The 23481-nt window shown below is 42.3% G+C and overlaps 1 protein-coding gene across 1 annotated transcript in view; it reads right to left on the reverse strand.

The window, feature by feature from the left end:
* Positions 1-11112: 11112 nt before the first annotated feature.
* Positions 11113-23481, reverse strand: part of JAZF1 (JAZF zinc finger 1) — a 53376-nt gene continuing 41007 nt past the window's right edge. The window contains exon 5 of the mRNA XM_068131869.2: positions 11113-12388. Within this exon, the coding sequence (XP_067987970.1) occupies positions 12212-12388 (177 nt within the window). The 3' untranslated portion in view covers positions 11113-12211. The remainder of the gene's footprint in view (positions 12389-23481) is intronic.

Here is a 23481-nt window from a genome sequence, read left to right on the forward strand (position 1 = left end):
CTACCCAAATGCATATTGCCAACTGTACAGTTTGGTGAAGGAGGAATAATGGTCTGGGGCTGTTTTTCATGGTTCGGGCTCGGCCCCTTGGTGCCAGTGAAGATAAATCTTAACGCCACAGCATACAATGACATTCTAGACGATTGTGTTCTTTCAATTTTGTGGCAACAGTTTGGGGAAGGCCTGTTTCAGCATGACAATGCCCCCGTGCACAAATTGAAATCCATACAGAAATGGTTTGTCGAGATCGGTGTGGAGGAACTTGACTGGCCTGCACAGAGCCCTGACCTCAACCCCATCGAACACCTTTGGGATGAATTGGAACGCCGACTGCGAGCCAGGCTTCATCGCCCAACATCAGTGCCCGACCTCACCAATGCTCTTGTGGCTGAATGAAAGCAAACCCCCACAGCAATGTTCCAACATCTAGTGGCAAGCCTTTTTTTTTTTTTTGTATACAAGATCGAGGCTCGTGTAAGAGCTAACATTAGTCACAAAAAAAAAACTGACACATAAAACATTTGATAAAGGGAGCGGGAGACAAGATGGGGGAGAGAGGGAAGCATACACCTAAAACAGCAGAGAACAGAGACACCAGGAGATCTGTGGGAGGAAGTGGGCTTGGGGGGAGGAGGCCTGGGAAGGTGGGGGGGGGGGGGGGGTGGGAGAGGTATAAAACACACTGACACTGCTAGGACTTCCAGGAAAGAAGTCGGTATTTCAAAAAAGTGGATCTGGGTTGAATTAATGGGGATAGAAAAGATCAAGGTTTTGGATGGGGGAAGATAAGAGATGGTGGTGAACAGCTGTTTTAAAGACCTGGAGGAAGGAGTGAGATTGAAGCCTTCCCAGAAGATTGGAGGCAGCAAATGGGGGAACAACTCCATATTAATGCCCATGATTGTGGAATGAGATGTTCAATGTTCGGGTGTCCACATACTTTTGGTCATGTAGTGTATCTCTCGGCTCACATGTAGCTTCCTTTCCTTGGACCAAGAGAATGCCTCTGACTGTGGAAGCTCTTAGTTCCTTTTCAAGATTGGGTGGGGACCTTGCTATATCCTGAGATTGGGTGGAGATTTGTAGGCATACTGTTAACGTTTTACATGTCAGTAGAGGGCCACATTAATGTCAATTCTAACGGCCACAATTACTCCCACGTTGTTGTGGAGTTTGTCAGGGGAAGCTTGGCCCAAGTCTTTCACAAAACGGCTGGTCAGGCTTGACGTTCAACGTTCAGGCGGGATTTTGGAATTTGTTAATTGTGCCGGCGATGGCGCACTGACCTGTGAAACACCAGTTCAACATTTTCTAGCTTGGTCCGGATTCAAACCCAGCCTAGGCAGCTTACAGGGGAGTGTGCGTCCCTCCAGGCCAGTGTTTCTCAAACGGTGGGTCATGACAGCAGCATGACAGCTGTTCACCACCATTTCTTATCTTCCTCCATCCATAACCTTGATCTTTTCTACCCCTGCTAATTTCACCCCAGATCCACTTTTTTGAAACACCAACTTCTTTCCTGGAAGTCTTTGCAGTGTCCTTGTGTTTTATACTTCTCACACCCACCCCCCCCCCCCTTCCCACGCCTCCTTTCCCCAAGCCCTCTCCCTCCCACAGATCTCCCGATGTCCCTGGTCTCAAATGTTGTGTTTGTGTTTCCCCTTCTCTCTCCATCTTGTCTACCGCTCCCCTTATTATATGTTTTGTGTGTGTTTGATTTTTTTGCGTGATAAATGTTAGCTCTTCCACGAGCCTCGATCCTGTTTACACACAAAAAAAAAGAAGAAGTTTTTATGGCCGGATGCCCTTCCAGCCGTCAACCCTGTTAGTTGCCTCTTGCCACACACAGGGAATTACCAGTGAACTGCTACTCAATTTGCCGACCTCGGGAGGACAAGCATATCTTCAGAACCACTTAACCAATCCAAACCAAAATTTACAGACATGATCGACTACCCGTGAGGAAAATTTATTGAAAAAGATGACGTCATCAGTCATGTGGTATACCGGCCATTTTGCCTGGAAACCAATCACTGCTCGCAGTTCTCGTTTTATTTAATCCTTGTAGGAACAACAGGGGGTCGCGGCGACCAAATACCAGGACGGGTGAGTCGTCTGGTAAACCCGTCAGGTCTTTAAACAGATTGCTGCACTTTCTCCCATTTTCTCTTTCCTGTCAAAACTATACATCATGTGTATAAATCATCATGTGTACAAAACTATACATCATGTGTATAAATCATCATGTGTACAAAACTATACATCATGTGTATAAATCATCATGTGTACAAAACTATACATCATGTGCATAAATCATCATGTGTACAAAACTATACATCATGTGTATAAATCATCATGTGTACAAAACTATACATCATGTGTATAAATCATCATGTGCACAAAACTATACATCATGTGTATAAATCATCATGTGTATAAATCATCGTGTACAAAACTATACATCATGTGGTCTCCTAATCTTGTGTGCTAATTATTCTCACCAATAAAGCAAGTTTCACTTCCTGCAACTATAGTGTCAAGCTTTTCCATATTAACACTTAAACTCTTGACAATGGCATTCAATGCTTTTAAATCCTCACTTCCTGCCATTTTTATTTTCTGCCTGCTCCAACCACTCACTTTATATGCTGCTCTTTATTGTTCCCCTTTGATAGCCTTTCTTGCCCTTGTCCTTTCCTCACTACAAAGTTAAATTATTTATTTTGTGTATTCCCATCTTAGCAAAGTTGAAGGTGAAGAGAGTGACAAAGTTTTATAATGTATAGAGTTTATTTTCTCCAAAAGCAACTTTTCAAAACACAGGCATTACAAATATGCACAAGAGAAAGCTCACAATGCCTGCAAACAAAAGAACATGGGACGAAGCAGCAGTCATGTTGATAAATGGACAACATAAGTGCTTTTACGGAACACCGAGAAGCATCGGTTCATCAAAACGATGAAGGCTTTCAATTGAAAGAACAAATTCAAACAATTATGGTACAACCGGGAATAAAAATCACTGGGTTGTGCAAGACCCTACCTGATGTGGTGGTCCTTCGAGTAAGGATAACTAGAATTGTGTAACCACTGCACGTACAGAAACACCTGCTTGGCACTTCCATGCCTGTGTCGGGCGCGGCTAATACAAATACACCAATAATAACTTGCTAATACTGGATTACAACTCTGACCAATGCATTATTACAAACCCAAAGACAAACAAGATGGAAATATTCAGTCCCCCATATAACGGTTCACAAACTCAACCGCACCTTTGTGGTGGGCAGAACAACTCGCAGGTAGTGCACTCACATTTGAGCGGAAGAATCTACGCCACCCTGATGTTTGGCAAGCAGGACGTCAAAGGTATGACCATGCCGTCCGCAGATGGGAAAATCGCTACGCTGGGGACATGTCTGTCAGCATTGGCTGCTGGTGGACGTTAAAGTTCCCAGGGTGTCTTTCGCAAAGGGTAGGCCACAGTGTGCCACCACATTGGGGCCAAATTCCCACACGTCAGGCCTGTGATTTTCTTCAAACTATGCACCAGTGGCCCAAGGCCTGGTTTGAAACACAACTGGTGTATGATAAGAGGAAGAACAACCTCAAGATGGAATTTCTATCCTGTATTAATCCTCAACTGAATGCCACCAATGGAAGAGGATTGAGGAAAACATGTAAGCCATCACAATGTACCATCAACATATAATGCAATTACAGAAAAGTATCCAATGATAACATTATGTAAACAAAATTGGCCTGTAACAAAACAATAACAAAACCAGGTAAAAAAACAAAACAAACAAACAGCAATAAAATTTGTTTTGGAGCAAGATTATAAACAAATACAGATATTAAAAAATCCTATTTTGTTACCATAAAAACCATACGGTATAATAAGTTCACAATACATAACCGGATAACCATTTACAAAGAAATACTGGTTCAGGAAAATGAAATCAAGAACGTAAACACCCCACACATTCTGGCACCAACTATATATATTGTATATGTTGAAGGTAAACCGGCAACCTGATGCCAGACAGGCCCAGACTCATCACAATCGGTACCCACGAACGAGGGCACTCTCAAACCGAACAATACGTCTCGTATTAAAATGTGCAAACGGACACTGTCGTGAATACCTACCAAATTACTCTGAGATTTTTGCACACCTGCCAACAGGATCCCTCGTTTTAATGACCCTTAACCCTATAGGAAGCATGCGATACTTTAACCTACTGGATAAGTAAGATAATCGGATATTTTTACACGGGTGAGAAGGTTTCCACCAAGAGGGAATGTGAGAGAGAAACGCATCTTCCAAAAATCCGAAGCTAGCTTGGTTTCCCCTCCGACTCGTACAAGCACCATATAGGATGAACGAAATAAAAAAAAAAGTGCATTATTGTGCTACTTACATCGACGAGAACGAATAATCTCTCAAATGGCTAACCTCCTGATTCCTAGTGGGAGAAACTCGGACAATGTACGAACGACGAAGGAATGTCGGCGGGAAAAACAGCAACTTTTGCAGTTTGTGAAAAATGTTTCACACGCCGTTATCAAATTAACCTGTACAGGAAGAAAACCGACCATCACAACAAAAGCCATGCACGCGGTCACAATGACAAGCTAAAGGTAACGCACATCAAATTGGGCCACAAGTGCTTCTTACAAATGACAGATCCAGGTGAACTTAGTTGTGGAATTTCTACTCGATTTGCACTTCAAGGTGAAAAAAAGTTTTTGTTTTCCAAAAACATTTTTCTTAAAGAAGAAAAAGTCAAGCTGCTAACACAAACTACAGCCTCTCAATCATTTTAACGAAGTGACGCCAAATACAGAGGAGTCAGTGGGAAATGAAAAGAAAAATGGAGAAAATGTCAATAATACCCACATGGGCCCACACAAGTCCACACAACGGCCCACATGCTAATAAATCATACATTGGATTACAGAGGGAGAAAAGGAATAAGAATTTGGTGATTTATTTTGGCAAAAATGATAAACTTGCCAATTTCACAATACTGTATTATCGACACAAGTATTAAAAAAAAAATACAAAATGCTAATAAACCAAATTGTGACGACGTGAAACCAACCACGTACAAGATAAGGAAAACAGATCACGCGGGTTTACATACTGTTATTTCCCAATTTACGAGTCGTATCCCAATTGATCATTTTTTCCAACTATTCTAATGCTCTCGCTCATCACCTCCCGTTTATGGGCAATACACCTCAGTGTGAATCATTTTCATCAACAGGTACAGTGGGTTGCAAAAGTACGAGTCCAGTAGGAAATTTATGAATCGAGATGTGATGATAAAATAAAGTAGAAAGCATCTGAAAATGAAAAGTCCTTCCGCATCCACTTTCAATTAAAAAAAAATACAAAAAATGACGATTTCGGCAACCTTGACCTTTGACCTCAAAAGCAATAGGCATCAGTGACCCAATGTGCAAACCCTGCTCAAATGTCAAGTCAACTGGATGTGACGATTTTATGCAACCTTGACCATTGACCTTTTGAGGTTAAAAATAATAATAATAATTTGCTCCTAGCTTTTGATTGGTGATCCAATTCAGTGACCCAATATGCAAATTCTTAAAATTTCAGGTGAATTGGATGAAAATTGACAATGTTATGTGATGCTGACTTTTTACCTTTTGACCAAATTGTTAATTTACTTTACTTTCTTTCATATTCACACAGTAAAGCTTTGTTGAAAATTTGATGAAAAAAAAATCTGAAATGGTAAAAAAGCGATGGCATACGCACAGGGTGGGGAGGGGAGGCTGTATATTGTGCCACCTCCTTCATGCCTGGGATGGAAGGTAAAGCGGGCCACGCCAAATTCATCAGTTTTTAAGGCAATGAAGACCGAGCTGAGGACAGCTTCATGAACCCAAAAGCACTTTCAGGGGATTTCCATTAACTATTAATGATGGATATAACAAGTGAGATATAACAAGAAGTATCCATCTTGATATAACAAGATGGATATAATAGTGAAAAAAAAAAAAAGCAAACGTGTGTTTACATATAATCAATAATCAGTGTGACCCCCTTTTGCCTTGAGAACTGCTTCAACTCCATGTGGAATTGATCTAATTAGATCATGGATTTGGTTTGGAATAAATTTTTTCCCAACAGTTGTAATGAACTGCAGAGCATAGTCAGACTGCTTACATAAACTAAACTGTATGAACTGTATTCTCCCTTCATTTATTCTGTTAAGTCAAAGTGTCGATCAATAATAACTAGAATAATTTAAATAATATGGATACACATTTTCAATATCGTGAAAAATTCATGTTTGAAATCGTGATTTGAGAAAGCTTTGCATTGATTTACGTGGACTCGTACTTTTGCATCCTACTGTAGATATGCATTTACAGGCAGTGGCTTGTGCACAATTCAAAGAGGGGGGTGGGGGGCAGACACAGTTGCTCCGCTAATATTTTCCAATCCGATCTAAACTTTCCAAGTTCGGGTGCAACGCATTAACTGCATCAGAACACCTACTTCATACAAACAGGTATATAGAGCGCTACTCCCTTTCTGTACAGCACCATGACGTAGCAGCCGTGAAGAAAGCATTTTTTTGTGACGGGTTAACAAAGATCGCAAACAATGCACAATGAATATCCACGAGTTATTTTATATTTCCAATCCTGGAATGTCCAGTTTGAAGGTGGAGTTGCATCCTGCATTACTGAGTAAGGCTCCATCGATGAGCTACTCTCTCTCATGGCATGTGGTAGCAGTACCTACTGATAATGTCATCACAGTGTCATAATAAAAAAAAATGATACCGAATGTTGTTACAAAAATGGGTGAGTTTTGTGTTCTCATTTATTGTTATAATCTATGATACATATTGGCGAGGACTCGAGTAGTATCGACTCAACAGTTTAAAAGGCTGGCTTGCCCATATTGAATTGATCACGTTAAAAGTTTAGGATATTCATGATTTTGTTTCGAAATGAAAGTATAATCATTTGCTTGGCAGAATTTAGAAATACCTGTATTAAATTTACTGTCTTTGAACTCCCACCCATGCTGCACCTTTATCCCCACCCAAACTTTTAGAAATCACATGACCACATGACTGTCATTTGGCAATGAATCCCATTGTAAAAAGAAAACAAAATGAAATGAAAAACGTGCAAATAAAAGTAAAGAAATCCAAATCCCCTCCGCCATGCAACCGGAAAGTCCCCCTATGGCTAGTCGCGCAGAGACGTTTTGCAAGACAAAGTACTACATCATACAAGGGGGTCAACCTTTCGAGATATAAACTTCTGAAATAACACTCATTCGTACCCTTTTTAAACTGTGCAAATATGGACTTAAAAAAGACCTCGACTTACAACTGTGATGGAAGCCTATCAAGGTATGTGCAAAAATATCGATCTGAAGGAAAAACAAACAAACCCCAAACAGTTCTGTTTATCAACACAAAGATTGTTTAACTTTGGAGGAGCTGCTTGGTGAGTGATGGCCCAAAACGGTGGTCTAGTTTAAAAAATAAATAAATAAATAACCAATCCACAGGAATCTGCATAGGATCAGAGCCATGACAATGGGAGGGGTTTGGAGGCGGAATGTGGCTCACTCAGCACAACACTGATAATGGTCAACTATGTATGGACTACTGGGTTAGGCCGAGTGTGAAAGGACATACGTAATACTGCAGCAAAAATGGTCAAAGGTACACAAATTACTATGCAAAACAGGCCCAACCCATAGTACAGGCTGAAACACGGTGTCTAGGACCACCTAAGCACACTCACCTGAAAGTCACATACAACTGTAATTCGAGTTCATTTATGTACAAGTCATAGGAATTATCCTCTCCCCTGCCCTCCAACAAAGTACGAATGCTATCAGCTGCCAAATACATGGTAAGGTGCGACATGTTAAATTTTGTGCAAATATGAAGAGAATTGGAGCTTGATAAACAAAAACAAAGAAAACGAGAAAACAAGGAAGAAGTACGCAGCCTCATAGCACACGTTCAATACTGACCCAGGTCAATGCTTGGATTTCACTACTGGTTCGCAAAAATATTTATAGAAAAGGTTACTGAAGGAAACCGACTCTCTAAATTACAACTTATCTACACGCATACTACACACAATTTTCAGAAATACGTCTCGAGTATTAATCATGAATGCAGAGGTGATTCACAAAATATTTCTATCCATCGAATAAGCACGTGAGGTTCACATGGACCTCAAGGGAGTAATTGAATGTTTAACTCCATCCTACATGTCCATCTAAGCCCGCCACACACGAGTCGTCAACAAGGATTTTAGAAGTGTTGGTGATCAACATAAAATTTTAACATGTTAAACTTTTACGAGTTGGTGGCAACAATCGTGCATCGTCGTGTCGTGTGCGGCTGTCTACGATGATGGCGGCACAAAGTGTTGACAAATTAAACTCCAGCTTTCAGTGACTTCTGGCTGTAGCATAAACATGGAGACTTTTGGTCAGAAGACAAAGAGGCCCAGCTCGTAGATTTGTGGTGGGATTATGACTGCAGCCGTAAATCACACGTCGTTTCTCCTCGCTATCCACCGACTGACATACTCCCTCCACTAGCTCATCAAAGAGTGTCACATGCATCCTCTGGGAGTCAGCATAAGAGTGCTTATCTTCTACCGCAAGTTCCACTTGCATGTCGTTGAATGCCCCTGAGCGGGCCTTCTCTCCACTTAGGACTTCACCCACATCCACTTCTTTTTTCTTCCTGATATGACGTACTAGTGCCAAAGCAGCAAAGCAGCAGTGCATCAGGGAACATCAGCTAGTGTGCAGCGGGCTTTACACTTAAGAATGATCCCTGTCGATAAAATGATCAGGACATGAATAATAAAGCAATAAACATAGGGGTGGGTCCATCACAAGGTCTCATGCCTGTGACTGGCTGTGCCATCATAGTATGAACCAAAAAATAAAAACATCTTTAACCACCATATTGCTCAGATCATCATGAGATGCTGTTCCAATATACCCTTTCAACATTTGAGACAAGTTTGATTCAATCCTGAACTCTTATAAATAGGCAATGGACTCTAAAAAACAAGGAGTAACCAGCATCCTCATTAATGTGTTAATATGGACGTTAAGACTTTTATAAACAGATTTATGAAATGCCGTTTTGGTTTTGATCCCCCATTGCAGCAACAAGTTAATAAAGACAATGCACCAAAAATAAAAACTTTGAGCTAATACCGATTTTTCACTTCTATGTTCAAATATTGTACCAGTTCCATTAAAGTGTCCCCCCCTCTCCTCCCTCGCAGTCCATGTCGGCTTTGTGACGTCTCAAAGAATCATCCCAACTTCAAACAAAGACTTCATTAAAGCTGTCAGTATGTCGTCAGTATTAACTTTACATTGTAGTTCATGGCTCTTATACACACACAATCTGTCCTTGAGATAGACTAAAAACAAATAAAGAAAAGAAAAGGATATACAAAAACAATGTATTTCTCCATCATTCTAAATGAATTCCTATAAATGCAAAACCGGAAAAACGTAAAAAACAAAAAAGTGCAAAAAGTACTATTTTTTTATCGTAATATGAACGTTTCAAGTGTTTAAGAATGTCAGAGTAGTTCACAAACAGAACGTCACTTCACTGGAATCACGGTGTCTGTCTCTTCTGCAATCTTTGACGCGTTTGCTTCCGGCGGTACCTCACAATGCATCCAGGACTTCCTGCACCGTTTCATAGCCAAATATCTGAATCCGAGGTGAGAATGCACCAGAAAGCCAGGGAGCGGTATTAGCAAACGGGAGGGCAAAGAGGGCCGAGTGCAGACAGCAGGTGAGAGACCCTCCAAGAGGAATCTAAGCGGGAGCAGCTGTACCGGTGTCATGTGGCAAAGGAAGAGTGCTCCGCGAAGGAGATTTTTACCTGCAGCTTAAAGTCATAAGCACAGGATGATTAATTTTGACCTCGTAAAAACAAGCGACTAATGAATAAGAAAGACTACTCATCAGCAATCAAATGAGTACGCCAAGTAATGTGTTGACCGTCCTTGTAGGGATTTAAACCCATCTCCAATCCGCCCTCCCCCACCTCCCTCCACTCCCCCAATTTGAAATCTCACGTATAGCTTATATATACAGTCACGTGAAAAAGTAAGTACACCCCATGTAAAGTTTTGACTTTTTCAACATATTTCAACATACAGCTATTTGATCTTCATTTCAACGACATTAATAGATAAAGGTGATATAATATAACAAATATCATGAAACATTTACATTTTGTAGTCCATTGTATAATTTAAATAAACATAAATGCAAATTTCTCATGTGGAAAAAGTAAGTACACCCCTACATTTATCACTACTTCAAATACCTAAAATTAGAATCAGGTGCACCAGCTCAGGTGCAAATGATTAGAACATCGTTGGAGAGGATCTTGGAGTAACCTGTCATATTTAAACCTCACACATTTAGTTTGGTTTGCTCTTTGTTGTTGAAGTGTGTGGCGTCACCATGTCCAGATCAAAAGAGCTCTCTGAGGCCTTCAGAAAGAAGGTTATAGATGCCTACGAGTCTGGGAAGGGATTCAAAAAGATCTCCAAACAATTTGAAATCAATCATTCGACTGTCCGGAAGATCATCTACAGGTGGAGAGGATTCCAAACAACTGCCAACTTGTTCAGGCCAGGCCGCCCCAGCAAGTTCAGTCCGAGAGCAGACCGCAAGATGCTGAAAGAAGTCTCAAAGAACCCCAGAATGTCATCACGGGACCTACAGGTAGCTCTTGCCACTGTTGATGTCAAAGTGCACGAGTCTACCATTACAAAGAGGCTGCACAAATTGGATCTACATGGGAGGTGTGCCAGGAGGAAACCTTTGCTGTCCAGAAAGAACATCAGGGCAAGACTAAAGTTTGCCAGTGAACACCTAGGCAAAGACCAGCACTTCTGGAACAATGTACTCTGGACAGATGAGTCAAAGGTAGAGCTATTTGGCCACAGTACCAGAAGACATGTTTGGCGAAAACCAAAGACAGCATTTGACCACAAGAACATGATACCAACTGTAAAGCATGGTGGTGGAAATATTATGGTTTGGGGCAGCTTTGCTGCATCAGGGCCTGGGCAGCTCACCATCATAGAATCCACGATGAATTCTTCATTGTACCAGAGGGTGCTTGAGGATAATGTGAGGCCATCTGTCGGAGAGTTGAAGCTCAACCGAAGGTGGACCTTGCAACATGACAATGACCCTAAACATACCAGTAAATCCACCAAGGAATGGCTGAAAAGAAAGAAATGGAGGGTTCTGGAATGGCCAAGTCAAAGCCCGGATCTAAATCCCATCGAGATGTTGTGGGGGATTTGAAACAAGCTGTGCATGCAAGAAACCCCTCAAACATCGCAAAGCTGAAAGAATTCTGCATGGAGCAGTGGGCAAAAAATTTCTCCCAGTCGATGTCAGAGACTACAAACACAACATGCATTTTAAAGGCCATTTTCCCTACTAGAGCGGGGGTTAGCCTTGCAGTCCCCATGACAATCTTCTCCATTTTGCCCTATTTTCTGCATCTCTCCTTGTTAACCCCCTTGCCCGCATTTCTTCTTCCACCATCTTTAGCCAAGTCTTTCTTGGTCTTCCCCATCCTCTACTTCCTTCAGAGATGTCAGAGACTGGTAGACAGTTATAGGAAATGCCTACTTGAGGTTGTTTCTGCCAAAGGGGGCAATACCACCTATTAGACCCAAGGGTGTACTTACTTTTTCCACATGCAAAAGATGCATTTATGTTTATTTAAATTATACAATGGACTACAAAATGTAAATGTTTCATGATATTTGTTATATTATATCACCTTTATCTATCAATACTGTTGAAATGAAGATCAAATAGCTGTATGTTGAAATATGTTGAAAAAGTCAAAACTTTACATGGGGTGTACTTACTTTTTCACGTGACTGTAGTATGTGAACGACAAAACAACAAAAAAAAAAAATACAAGGGAAACTTCAATCTGACCACAAAATGCAACGGTCCACTTTTCAAACAAAAACAAAACCATGCATTCATGAGATTGTATAGTTTGAGGGAATAGTGCGAGAATGTTTTCGCACGAGGATCGACAATTTCATCCAGGTGGACAGCACAACCCTGAGTGTATAGGCCCCACACAAACCGGACACTTCAGTGGCGCTACTGCTGCATTTTCTTGATGAGCTCAGCAGAGACGGGAGGGTGGAAGTTAACCGTGTGTTGTCTCAGTCCCTGAGATGTCTTGTAGCTCTTTCCGCAACGGCATTTGTAGGGTTTTCGGATACGCACCTGCGTACGGTGTCCATTCTTTGCATGATATTTGATCCCATTCACATTCTAAAAAAGAAAAAAAGAAAAAAGGAAACAATGATTAAAAGCAAATTTGAAAGTGTGATCAAACTATAGGTAGTGGCCAAATTATTGGAAACACCAACAGATTGTCACTTAGTAGGCTGTTGGGCCACCACATGCATCAAATATGGCGTGGATACGACCTGCTATCGAGTCAACAAGGGTCTGCAACTGCTCCGCAAGAATGCAGCACCATTCTGACACAAAGAAGCCTTCCAATTCACATCGGTTTGATGGAGGCAGAAACTGCTGCCTTAGGTGCCTCTCCAGACAGTCCCACAAATGCTCTATGGGATTGAGTTCCAAGGATTGGGAGGGTCCTAGAAGATGGGAAACTTCATCCTTGTCCAACTCAAAACACCCAGTGACAATATGTGTTCTGTGGACTGGAGCATTGTTGTCCTGAAAGACACCCCTTCTTGAAGGGAAGAAATGCTGCATCATGGGATACAGATGATCACTCAGGACGGTAACGTAGTGCACTGCATCCACCCTGCTTTCTGATGGAGTGAGTAGATCCAGCCATGACAGAAAGATATGCCCCACACCATTATAGAACCCGTCAGAACCTTTAACTGTTGGAAACACGCACTTAGGGATATAGAGCTCCCTGGGCTGTCGCCACACATGTACATGTCCATTCGTCAAAAACATGAAGGATGACTCATCAGACCATATCACATTCCTCCACTGCTCAGCAATCCATTGTCTATGCTACTTGCACCACTGGACCTGCATACGGGCATTGCCAGGAGTTATGAGTATTTTGTGCATAGCAACCCGGCTATTGCATCCTGCCAGGGGAAGTTCACCTCTGATTGTTTTCGACGATACAGTATGCTCACGATCCACGATGAACGACGCACACCGTTATTCCACCATTGCTCTCCTGTTTCTCCTTGCAATCAGGACTAATGCCCATGCATCACACTTGTTGAGTATGTGCTTATGCCCATTGTTGCCCTTCAATGATGACATATTTCCTTCTTTTTCCCAGGCTGACATCACCTTTGAGACATTTCCTCATAACACGTCAGCAATTTCTGCAGCCTTTGTCATTGAAGCCCCTGCCCAATGCTCACCGACAATTACACCCCATTTGAAGTCACCAAGGCCTCCTCTTGCCGTCATGCTGGCTATTACTGAACTCAAGCTGCAGCCCACTTGTATATACATACATGACTAGGGGATGAGTGCTTGAAAGAGATTTACTTTTCCCATATTTTCCATATACATTATACAATGCCTTCAGAAAGTATTCACACCCATTGACTTTTTTCACATTTTGTTGTGTTATAACCTGAATTTAAAATGGATAAAATCAATATTTTTCTGTCACTGATCTACACATAAAACACCATAATGTCAAAGTGGATTTTTTTTTTTTTTTTTTTACAAAATCATTAAAAATGAAATACAGAAATATCCAATTTACATAAATATTCAACCCCGAATCAATACTTTGTAGAAGATTATTTGGCAGCGATTACAGCTTCTAGTCTTTGTTGGTATGTCTGCATCAGTCTCCTAGTCCCTTCCACCGAAAAGCATCCCCAAAGCATTATGCTGCCACCATCATGCTTAACGGTAGGGATGGCGTTAGATGGGTGATGAGCTGTGCTCGGTTTCTGCCAGACGCAGCACTTTCCATCCAGGCCAAATAGTTCAATTCTCATCAGACCACACAATATTTTGCCTCGTGCTCTCCATCTTTCACGTACCTTTTTTTGCAAACTCTAGTCTTGCTATCGTGTCCTTTTCTCAGAAGTGACTTCTGTCTGGCCACTCTCCCATAAAGCCTAGATTTATGAAGTGCTGCAGAGACTGTTGTCCTTCCGGCAGGTTCTCCCATCTCAGCCAAGGAACACTAGTTCTGTCAGAATGATCATTGGGTTCTTGGTCACCTCCCAGACCAAGGTCCTTCTTGCCCGGTTGCTTACTTTGGTCGGACGGCCAGCTCTAGGAAGAGTCTGGGTAGTTCCATATTCTTTCCATTTCCTAATGATGGAGCTCACTGTGCTCTTGGGAACTTTCAACACTCTAGAAATTGTTTTATACCCTTCCTCAGATCTTTGCCTCCTCATAATTATATTTCGGAGTTCTACGGAACAGTTCCTTGAACTTTATGGAAGAGTTTTTGCTCTGACATGCACCGTCAACTGTGGGACCTTACATAGAAAGGTGTGTTTCTTTCTAAATTATGTCCAATTGATTGAATTGGCCACAGGTGGACTCCAATCAAGTTGGAGACATCTCAAGGATGATCAAAGGAAATTTGATGCACCTGAGCTCAATTTGGAGTGTATTAGCAAAGAGGTTGAATACTCTGACAAGACATTTCAGTTTTTCATTTTTTATTATTTTGTAAAATTATTTGAAGAAAAAAATCCACTTTGACATTACGGTGTATTATGTGCATATCAATGACAAAAATCTCAATTTAATCAATTTTAAATTGAGGCTGTAACACAACAAAATGGGAAAAATCACATCTCATCATCCAAAGCACATCTTTGCGATCTCACGAGATCTTGCCGGCAAAGGCACGGATTTTAGAAGCTGTACACGTTCTCCACGTTCTCGAAGTTAAGTAATTTTTACAATTGTATTTTGTCGAAACTGTATTTATCTTTCGGTGTGTGTACCTATAGTGTGTCCCTAGGAAGTTTCTCGGAGTTAATCTTTCATAAATTAATCGTTTCTGCTTGCCGTGCGTGTGCGGCCTTGTAGCCCGAGGCTTCCCCCATCAAAGTTTGTTCCTTCCTTCACTGTTTTTGCTTGGTTCTTAGATTTTTCCCTTCTCCCCCAAACTTCCCCCCGAACATCTACTCTTTGTCTAACGTTTTAACCACCCCCCCCCCACCCCGCCCCCCTCCCCCAATGTGACTCGTGGTTGTCCCTCTAGGCCCTCTCCCCATTGGTATTTTTGTGAATACAAGACTGTTCTTCACGGTTCTGTTTAAATATGTTTAAACTTTCCCCTGCAGTGTTTTATTCAGTGGCATATTACAACACGGTGTTTTTCTTCCTATTTAAAAGGCTTTTTTCAATTTCCTCTTCAACTCATTCCACTTCAAAAACATATTCAATCTCTTACAATTCTTCCTCACCACATGCTCTAAATTTACATTCATTCCACCCCTCCTCCATCGTTCTTAAACGGATCGCTAACTTGAAAATCACAATAAACCCAATTTGTTATAAATGTTCGTCTCATTAATCATCCACTTTATGAACTCGCCCCTTGCCCCTCCCCTCCAAATCTCCCCCCTTGCCCCTCCCCTCCTAAACTCCCCCCTTGCCCCTCCCCTCCGAAAATCCCCCCTTGCCCCTCCCCTCTGAAAATCCCCCCTTGCCCCTCCCCTCCTAAACTCCCCCCTCGCCCCTCCCCTCCGACACTCCCTCCTCGCCCCTCCCATTCAAAACTCCTCCCCAACCCCTCCCCTTCAAATCTCCCCCCCTACCATCCCTCTCCAATTCTCCCCCCTCCGCCTCCTCAAATCTGCCTCCTCACCACTTTGTCTACCTTCTATCTCATACCTCCACCTCCCCCAACCTTCTACTTTCCTCTGCCCCCCCCCCCCTCAAACAACCCCTCACTGTGCCTCATCCCATCACCATCAAACCTTTCGTCCTCCTCATCCTTCCCTTTCTTGTAACTATTCTGTAATCTCTAACACACTATCAACTGCTCTCCCTACCTCCCCCTCTCATCCTTCATCTGACCCTACCCCTCCCCTCCCCTGTCCTGCACCCGATGCTCCCCCTCTCTCCTCATTAACGGTATGGACCTCAAACATCTGGGGCCTTCGATCAAACCTGATTGATCTCTCCATTCAGGTTGCTTCTGCAATCCAGACTTGATCTGCTTAACAGAAACTTTCCTCCTTCAAGATGTCTCTGATTCCTTAATATCTCTTCCTGGTTACTCCCTCCTCCGGTATGATAGACCTGAGCCTCGTCCTGGTGGTGGGGTGGCTATCTTTATCAAAAACTCTCTTCCTCACTCTCCTTACACTGCCCTCTCTGCACCCCACCCCCAGGAGTACCTCTGACTACGGCTTCCTCTCCGCTCCCACCTTTTGTTCACATGTGTTCTGTACCGTCCTCCAAACAGTGATGACTCCATTTACATTTCGCTGTCGGACAACATGGACCAACTTCTATCAACTCATCCAAACTCTCTCTTCCTGATATGTGGCGACTTCAACTGTCATCATGCCAGCTGGCTGGGTGTGAGTTCCTCTCTCACCAGCCATGGCACCTCAGCAAAGGACTTCTGCAACTCATTGGGACTGACACAATCTGTCAATTTCCCGACCCGGATCTCAGTCAATGGAGTATCTTCTCTTCGATACTTGGTTATGACAAACTTCCCTGCAAATGTCTGCTGCTCTTCTTCTGCTCCAATCGGTTCTTCTGATCATGTGCTTGTTAAAGTGGACATCTCTCGGGCCATTCTCAGAGAGCCTCCTCAGCGCCGACGAGTCTGGCATTTCACTCAGGCTGACTGGCACGGTCTGCAAGCAGCCATCAATCATCTGTTCTGGTCTCCCATCTCTACTGCCTCTGACATCAATTCTTCCTGGGAATTCTTCCAAAGCAAACTGCTCTCTCTCATGCACAGATTTATCCCATCCCGTCTTCAGTTGTCTTACCCTTCCTCCCATCCATGGTACATTGAATCTTGTGGTGAGGCAGTTGCCCTGAAACAACTTGCCTTTGCCTCTTGGAAGGCAATCTCAGTTCCTTCCACCAAGCTCGGAACAAGTGTGTGTCTACCCTCAAGAGTGCCAGAAAGCACTATCCCTCCACACTCAAGATTGAACTCTCAAACCTGTCTCCTTCCTCCAAATCCTGGCGGCGTCTGGTCAAATCGGTTTCTGGTGTTTGTTCCCCCTCCATCCCTCCCTTACCTCAAATGGCTCCACAGTTGTCACCGCACATGACAAAGCCGAATGCCTCAACTCTGTGTTTGCCTCAAAATCTAGCATCCAAAAACCCATCTCTCTCTGTTCCCACCTTACCCAGTCTAACCCAACTGCTACTGGACTCTGTGTCCTTCTCTCCTGACAAGGTGAATAAGTTTTTGTCAAACCTTGACTCTGATTCTGCAACTGGACCAGACGGCATCAGCCCACGGGTCACAAAATCCTGCTATTCCGCTCTATCTCACCCTCTCTGTTCTTTTCACCCTCTCTTTTGCTCAAGGTCATCTGCCAGCATCTTGGAAATCAGCAAACATTACCGCTTTACACAAAAAGGTGCAAAACCAGATCCTTGCAACTACAGACCAATCAGCCTGCTCCGAATTAGCAGCAAAGTTTCAAAGCTTCGGATATCAAATCCTTCCTCTTCTCCAATGGCTTGATCTCTGATTATCAATTTGGATTCAGACCAGGCCATTCTACTCTGGATATGTTGCTTCTGCTGTCTCAACAATAGATGGAGGTCCTCAATGCCAAACAGGAAATCAGAGTTGTATTCCTTGACATATCACGTGCCTTCGATACGGTCTGGCACCCAGCTCTGCTCACCAAACTCTCCTCCTATGGTATCCATGGAAATCTCCACTCATGGCTTGCGGACGTCCTCTCTGGTCATAGGCAACGGGTGGCCCTGAATGGATTTCTCTCATCTCCCCTTCCTGTTCTGGCTGGAGTTCCCCAAGGTAGTGTTCTGGGCCCTGTGCTATTTCTGGTCTTCATCAATGATCTCTCCGACTCTCTGTAAAATCCTCTACATCTCTTTGCTGATGACTCCACTCTCTGCCGCTCAATTCCTCATCCCTCAGATCAACAGTCTGCAGCCTCCTCACTATTTGCAGACCTGGACAAAATCAAAGACTGGTCAAAGAAGTGGAACATGTCTTTTGTGGAAGTGTAAATTTATGAAGCAAGTAATTTATATGAGCCACATCCTGCTTTCCTAGTGTGCAAGTGTTTTTGTGGTTTCCATGCAGAATCTGGGATTTCCTACAGTTGGCAAGTTATCTCCGACACTGACCAAATTCATTGCTCGAGAAAAGTAAAAATTCTTTGTGGAGGCAATGGTAGATCACATATTGTCATGACAAAATCATTTTTATGACTGAGGGTAATATTATTAGAAATAGGGTTTTTGGACATAAGGTAATGTTAGATCGAGTATGTCTTATTGAGTTATACAAGCAAATTGAAGCAAAAGATATTGTCTTCTTGGTAAATAATTAAATAATACAAACTAGCAGCTGAATAACACCATGTCTGACCAGCTGCCGGGAGTAATTAGCAAATAATAGACTCAGTACAAAGTCCAAGATAAACATTGTATTGATAAGTAAATGCAAAATACTTGGTAATAATTTTGCAGAGTTTGGTCAAAAGAGTTCCCGTTGGACAATGGAACGTGGATGATTTGCTTCGCACTGGCCGATGGGGATGGGCCCACTGCACTTTCTTTCTATTTATCTAATAGATAGTTTTATGAAATTGTCAGCGTTCTCAGTAAAATCTTTCAAAAGAACGATGGTTAAAGACTGAATCAAATAAAAAAAACTTATAGCTTGTTCGTGTTTGATACAACAACATGCATTTTAAAGGCCATTTTCCCTACTAGAGCGGGGGTTAGCCTTGCGGTCCCCATGACAATCTTCTCCATTTTGCCCTATTTTCTGCATCTCTCCTTGTTAACCCCCTTGCCCGCATTTCTTCTTCCACCATCTTTAGCCAAGTCTTTCTCGGTCTTCCCCGTCCTCTACTTCCTTCTACATTCATTTCCATCACTCTTCTCAACCAGTCACTTTCATCCTTCCTCAACACATGACCGAACCATCTCAACCTGTTCCTCTTCACAGCATCAATCAATACAAGCGTTACGCCTAGGTCCCCCGTCGGTGAAGTGATGTGAGTTGACAAAGTGGAAGATGCAGAAAACATGCTATGATATGATATTTCGCTCACAAGGTTCAGACATACATGGCGGCGGCCATCTTGGATTTTGACGTGGCGACCCAATTTTCAATAGCCTTCTTCCTTGTGCCTAGATACACCCAAACACCAGATTAGAAGTTGGTACTTTGCTTATTTTTCAAGATATTTCACTCAAAGTTCAGACATACATATGGTGGCGGCCATCTTGGATTTTGACGTGGCGACCCAATTTACAATAGCGTTCTTCCTTATGCCAAGATACACCCACACACCAAATTAGAAGTTAGTACTTTGCTTATTTTTCAAGATATTCATCTCACAATGTTCAGACAGACATGGCGGCGGCCATCTTGGATTTTGACGTGGCGACCCAATTTTAAACAGCCTTCTTGCTTGTGCCTAGATACACCCACACACCAGGTTAGAAGTTGGTACTTCTCTTATTTTTCAAGATATTTCGCTCACAAGGTTCAGACATATATATGGTGGTGGCCATCTTGGATTTTGACGTGGCGACCCAATTTTCAATAGCGTTCTTCCTTATGCCGAGATACACCTACACACCAAAATAGACGTTGGTACTTCGCTTATTTTTCAAGATATTCATCTCACAAGGTTCAGACCTACATGGCGGCGGCCATCTTGGATTTTGACGTGGCGACCCAATTTTAAACAGCGTTCTTCCTTGTGCCTAGATACAGCCACACACCAGATTAGAAGTTGGTACTTCGCTTATTTTTCGAGATATTTTGCTCACAAGGTTCAGACATATATATGGTGGCGGCAATCTTGGATTTGGACGTGGCGACCCAATTTTCAATAGCGTTCTTCCTTATGCCGAGATACACCCACACACCAAATTCGAAGTTGGTACTTCGCTTATTTTTCAAGATATTCATCTCAATGTTCAGACATACATAGCGGCGGCCATCTTAGATTTTGACGTGGCGACCCAATTTTAAACAGCGTTCTTGCTTGTGCCTAGATACACCCACACACCAGATTAGAAGTTGGTATTTCGCTTATTTTTCAAGATATTAATCTCAACGTTCAGACATACATGGCGGCGGCCATCTTAGATTTTGACGTGGCGACCCAATTTTAAACAGCGTTCTTGCTTGTGCCTAGATACACCCACACACCAGATTAGAAGTTGGTACTATGATTATTTTCCAAGATATTTCGCTCACAAGGTTCAGACATATATATGGTGGTGGCCATCTTGGATTTTGACGTGGCGACACAATTTTAAACAGCCTTCTTGCTTGTGCCTAGGTACACCCACCCACACACCAGATTAGAAGTTGGTACTTTGCTTATTTTTCAAGATATTTCGCTCACAAGGTTCAGACATACATGGCGGCGGCCATCTTGTATTTTGACGTGGGTTGCACACCCACACCAAATTTGAATGCGGTCCTTCGCTTACGCACGCACGCCCGCCCCATGCCAATCTTCTCCATTTTGCCCTATTTTCTGCATCTCTCCTTGTTAACCCCCTTGCCCGCATTTCTTCTTCCACCATCTTTAGCCAAGTCTTTCTCGGTCTTCCCCGTCCTCTACTTCCTTCTACATTCATTTCCATCACTCCTCTCAACCAGTCACTTTCATCCCTCCTCAACACATGACCAAACCATCTCAACCTGTTCCTCTTCACAGCATCAATCAATATAAAATCCATGTAGGCTAGCTCTCTCTGGCTCTCTGCTTCTCAGTGAAGATATTTTGTGGGATTGCAGTATGATTTTGACCTATGAGGGAAAAGATGAGTTTGCAGATTGAAAAAGGATGTGATTGTCATAGCGACTGAGTGACCTTTAGATTAAATAAGGACTTTCTTATTGAATGCCTGGTTTTATTGATGTCTAAATATTAAACCATAAGTTAATGTCCCTGCAATGGCATTATAAAACGTTGCTGCAAAGTTATAATAACATTAACGCAACGTTATGATTGATAGTCTCAGCGCCGCAGAGTCTGGACCAACACATTCTTCTCATTAAAGAATTTGAAAATGCAGATCTGTTCTCAGCGAGGAGTACCCTCATCTCAAGATTTCACTCGACCAATCACATTGTATCCCCCGATCCTTGCTCCCTCCCACCCAAACTTTGCCCAACCAATCCTACTGCTCTCCTCCCCTCTCTTCGCTCCTCCCCCCTCCACTTGCTCCTCCCACGTGAAATTGTATACGAAACAGAACTGATGTCCAGTTAGCAGAATTAGCACTGGAATTGTTAGATGTTGGGTTGTTGTACTTTAGGATTTTCACTAGGTTTGTAATGCTGTACTTAGGATGTTTTACTTGGCTGGTCGATTCTGTATGTTTACACTGTATGTTAACTGTATTATATGCATGCTGGTGTTTGGTATGACATTTCTTTGTGCATCCCTACTGTACCAGGATTTCACTTGGGACCTTCTGTGAATCTTGCAATGTAATTTGTGAATTGTGATATGGTTTGATAAAGGTTATTGTTTCTTGCTGTGTATTTCCTTGTAGACAGAAAGTGTTGTCCTCCTCGGGAATTAAAATTTGTGACTCTTCTGACATTGAATTTTTGGTTCATCTATTACATACTACTGTAGGAAACTATCCCTAACAAAATGGCGACCGTGACACTTTTGCTAACTCTGAGACGACCTGGAAAACGGAGACCAGACACTTTCCCCTTCCTCTTGGTCGCTTGGTAACGTATCTAACGAACTGATTACAGATTTTGATTCCCGAGTATTATGGTCACGGGGTGGTGTATTGTGTTAACTATTTGTATCATCTGTCTGTCTGTTCTTGCATAAATTTGCAGTGTGGTGTGTGATTTGGTGTGTGAGTTGGTTGGTTATTTGGTTGATGGGTATACCGGATGGTTGATCGCATGAAATACCCTCAGGAGTGTTTTGTCAAAGTGGTTTGTTGCCACTAGATTTGACAGGTTAAACACGGATGTCCGCATTTTGTAGTGGCGGTTAAACAGTCACTTACTCATGCTGCAGAAGAAGTAGTGATAATGTTGTTTGTGTTGTCAAAAAAAATAGATTTTGACAGGTTAAACACGGGTGTCCGCATTGTAGCGGTGGTTCCAACTGTCTTCACTCACTTAAGCAGTGGTGAACAGTTGTTCGTTGTTGTGTGCATGTCTTGAAGTATCAAGAGTGCCCTGTATTTTGTCATGAGCTCAAGCGATTGTGTGCATGTCTTGAAGTATCAAGAGTGAGTTTTGGTGTGTGGCAGAGTGTGTTTTGCAATGGTGTGTCAGAGATATGGGTGAAAATATTGTGTTTGCAGGTGTGCGTGACATTTGGTCAAGTAGACAGGTGCACCTGTTAAAATTAGGCTGCTTGTACCTTGGGTGTGAATGTAAAATGCTTTGTTGGTGTTTTACAGACAGGCTGACAACTAACATTCACTCGAATGGTGGTTGAAGCTGACCTTCATATGAATGAATGTATTTATGACAAAAGGATGCAAATGAGTGATATCACTCACAGAAATGGGCGAGTATTTTGATCTGGCAGACATCCTGAGTGACGATTCAGAGATGTTCCGATTCATGATCAATGTTAAAGATGCAAGCCTTTTCTGTGTGATTTGCATGGGGACCTTTTGTTCAATATGGATATCTAGGATTATTGCATGACAAATGGTGGAAATTTAATGAACAGGCTAAAAATTGCGTACATAATTTGTGAAATGGGAGAGATACGATGTTGTTCTTGTAAATTCCTGCACGTTTTATGTGCCTTGAAGGAACAGGTGGATTCAACAATGCAGGTCCAGGCTCAGGAAAACAGATTTGGTTGGTACATATATTTTTATTGAAAGGTGAAAAGTATATATATATATATAATGAATTTTGGAAAAAATAAAACATTTAGATATGAAAGATTTGTCTGCCATTAAGCTTCAAAATATAAAAATTGATCTGCTTGGTGTTAATTTAAGGGCTGTTCCGATTATCTTTGTTGAGCACCAAAATCTGTCTACCAAATTTTGTCCATGTCCATCACTAAGCTTTTGAGACATGCTTCACGTTTAATGAAAGACAATAATTAAGCGCTTTGTGGAAAGGCAATGGCAAACCACCCAATGTCACACACGATATTTCCAGCACGATCGTGGATTTGAGAATGCAAGTAACTTCTAATTTTGCCTGTCCTGTGTGCAAA

The sequence above is a fragment of the Myxine glutinosa genome, chromosome 12, assembly GCF_964187855.1.
Source record: "Myxine glutinosa chromosome 12, kmMyxGlut1.1, whole genome shotgun sequence".
Lineage (NCBI taxonomy): Eukaryota > Metazoa > Chordata > Myxini > Myxiniformes > Myxinidae > Myxine > Myxine glutinosa.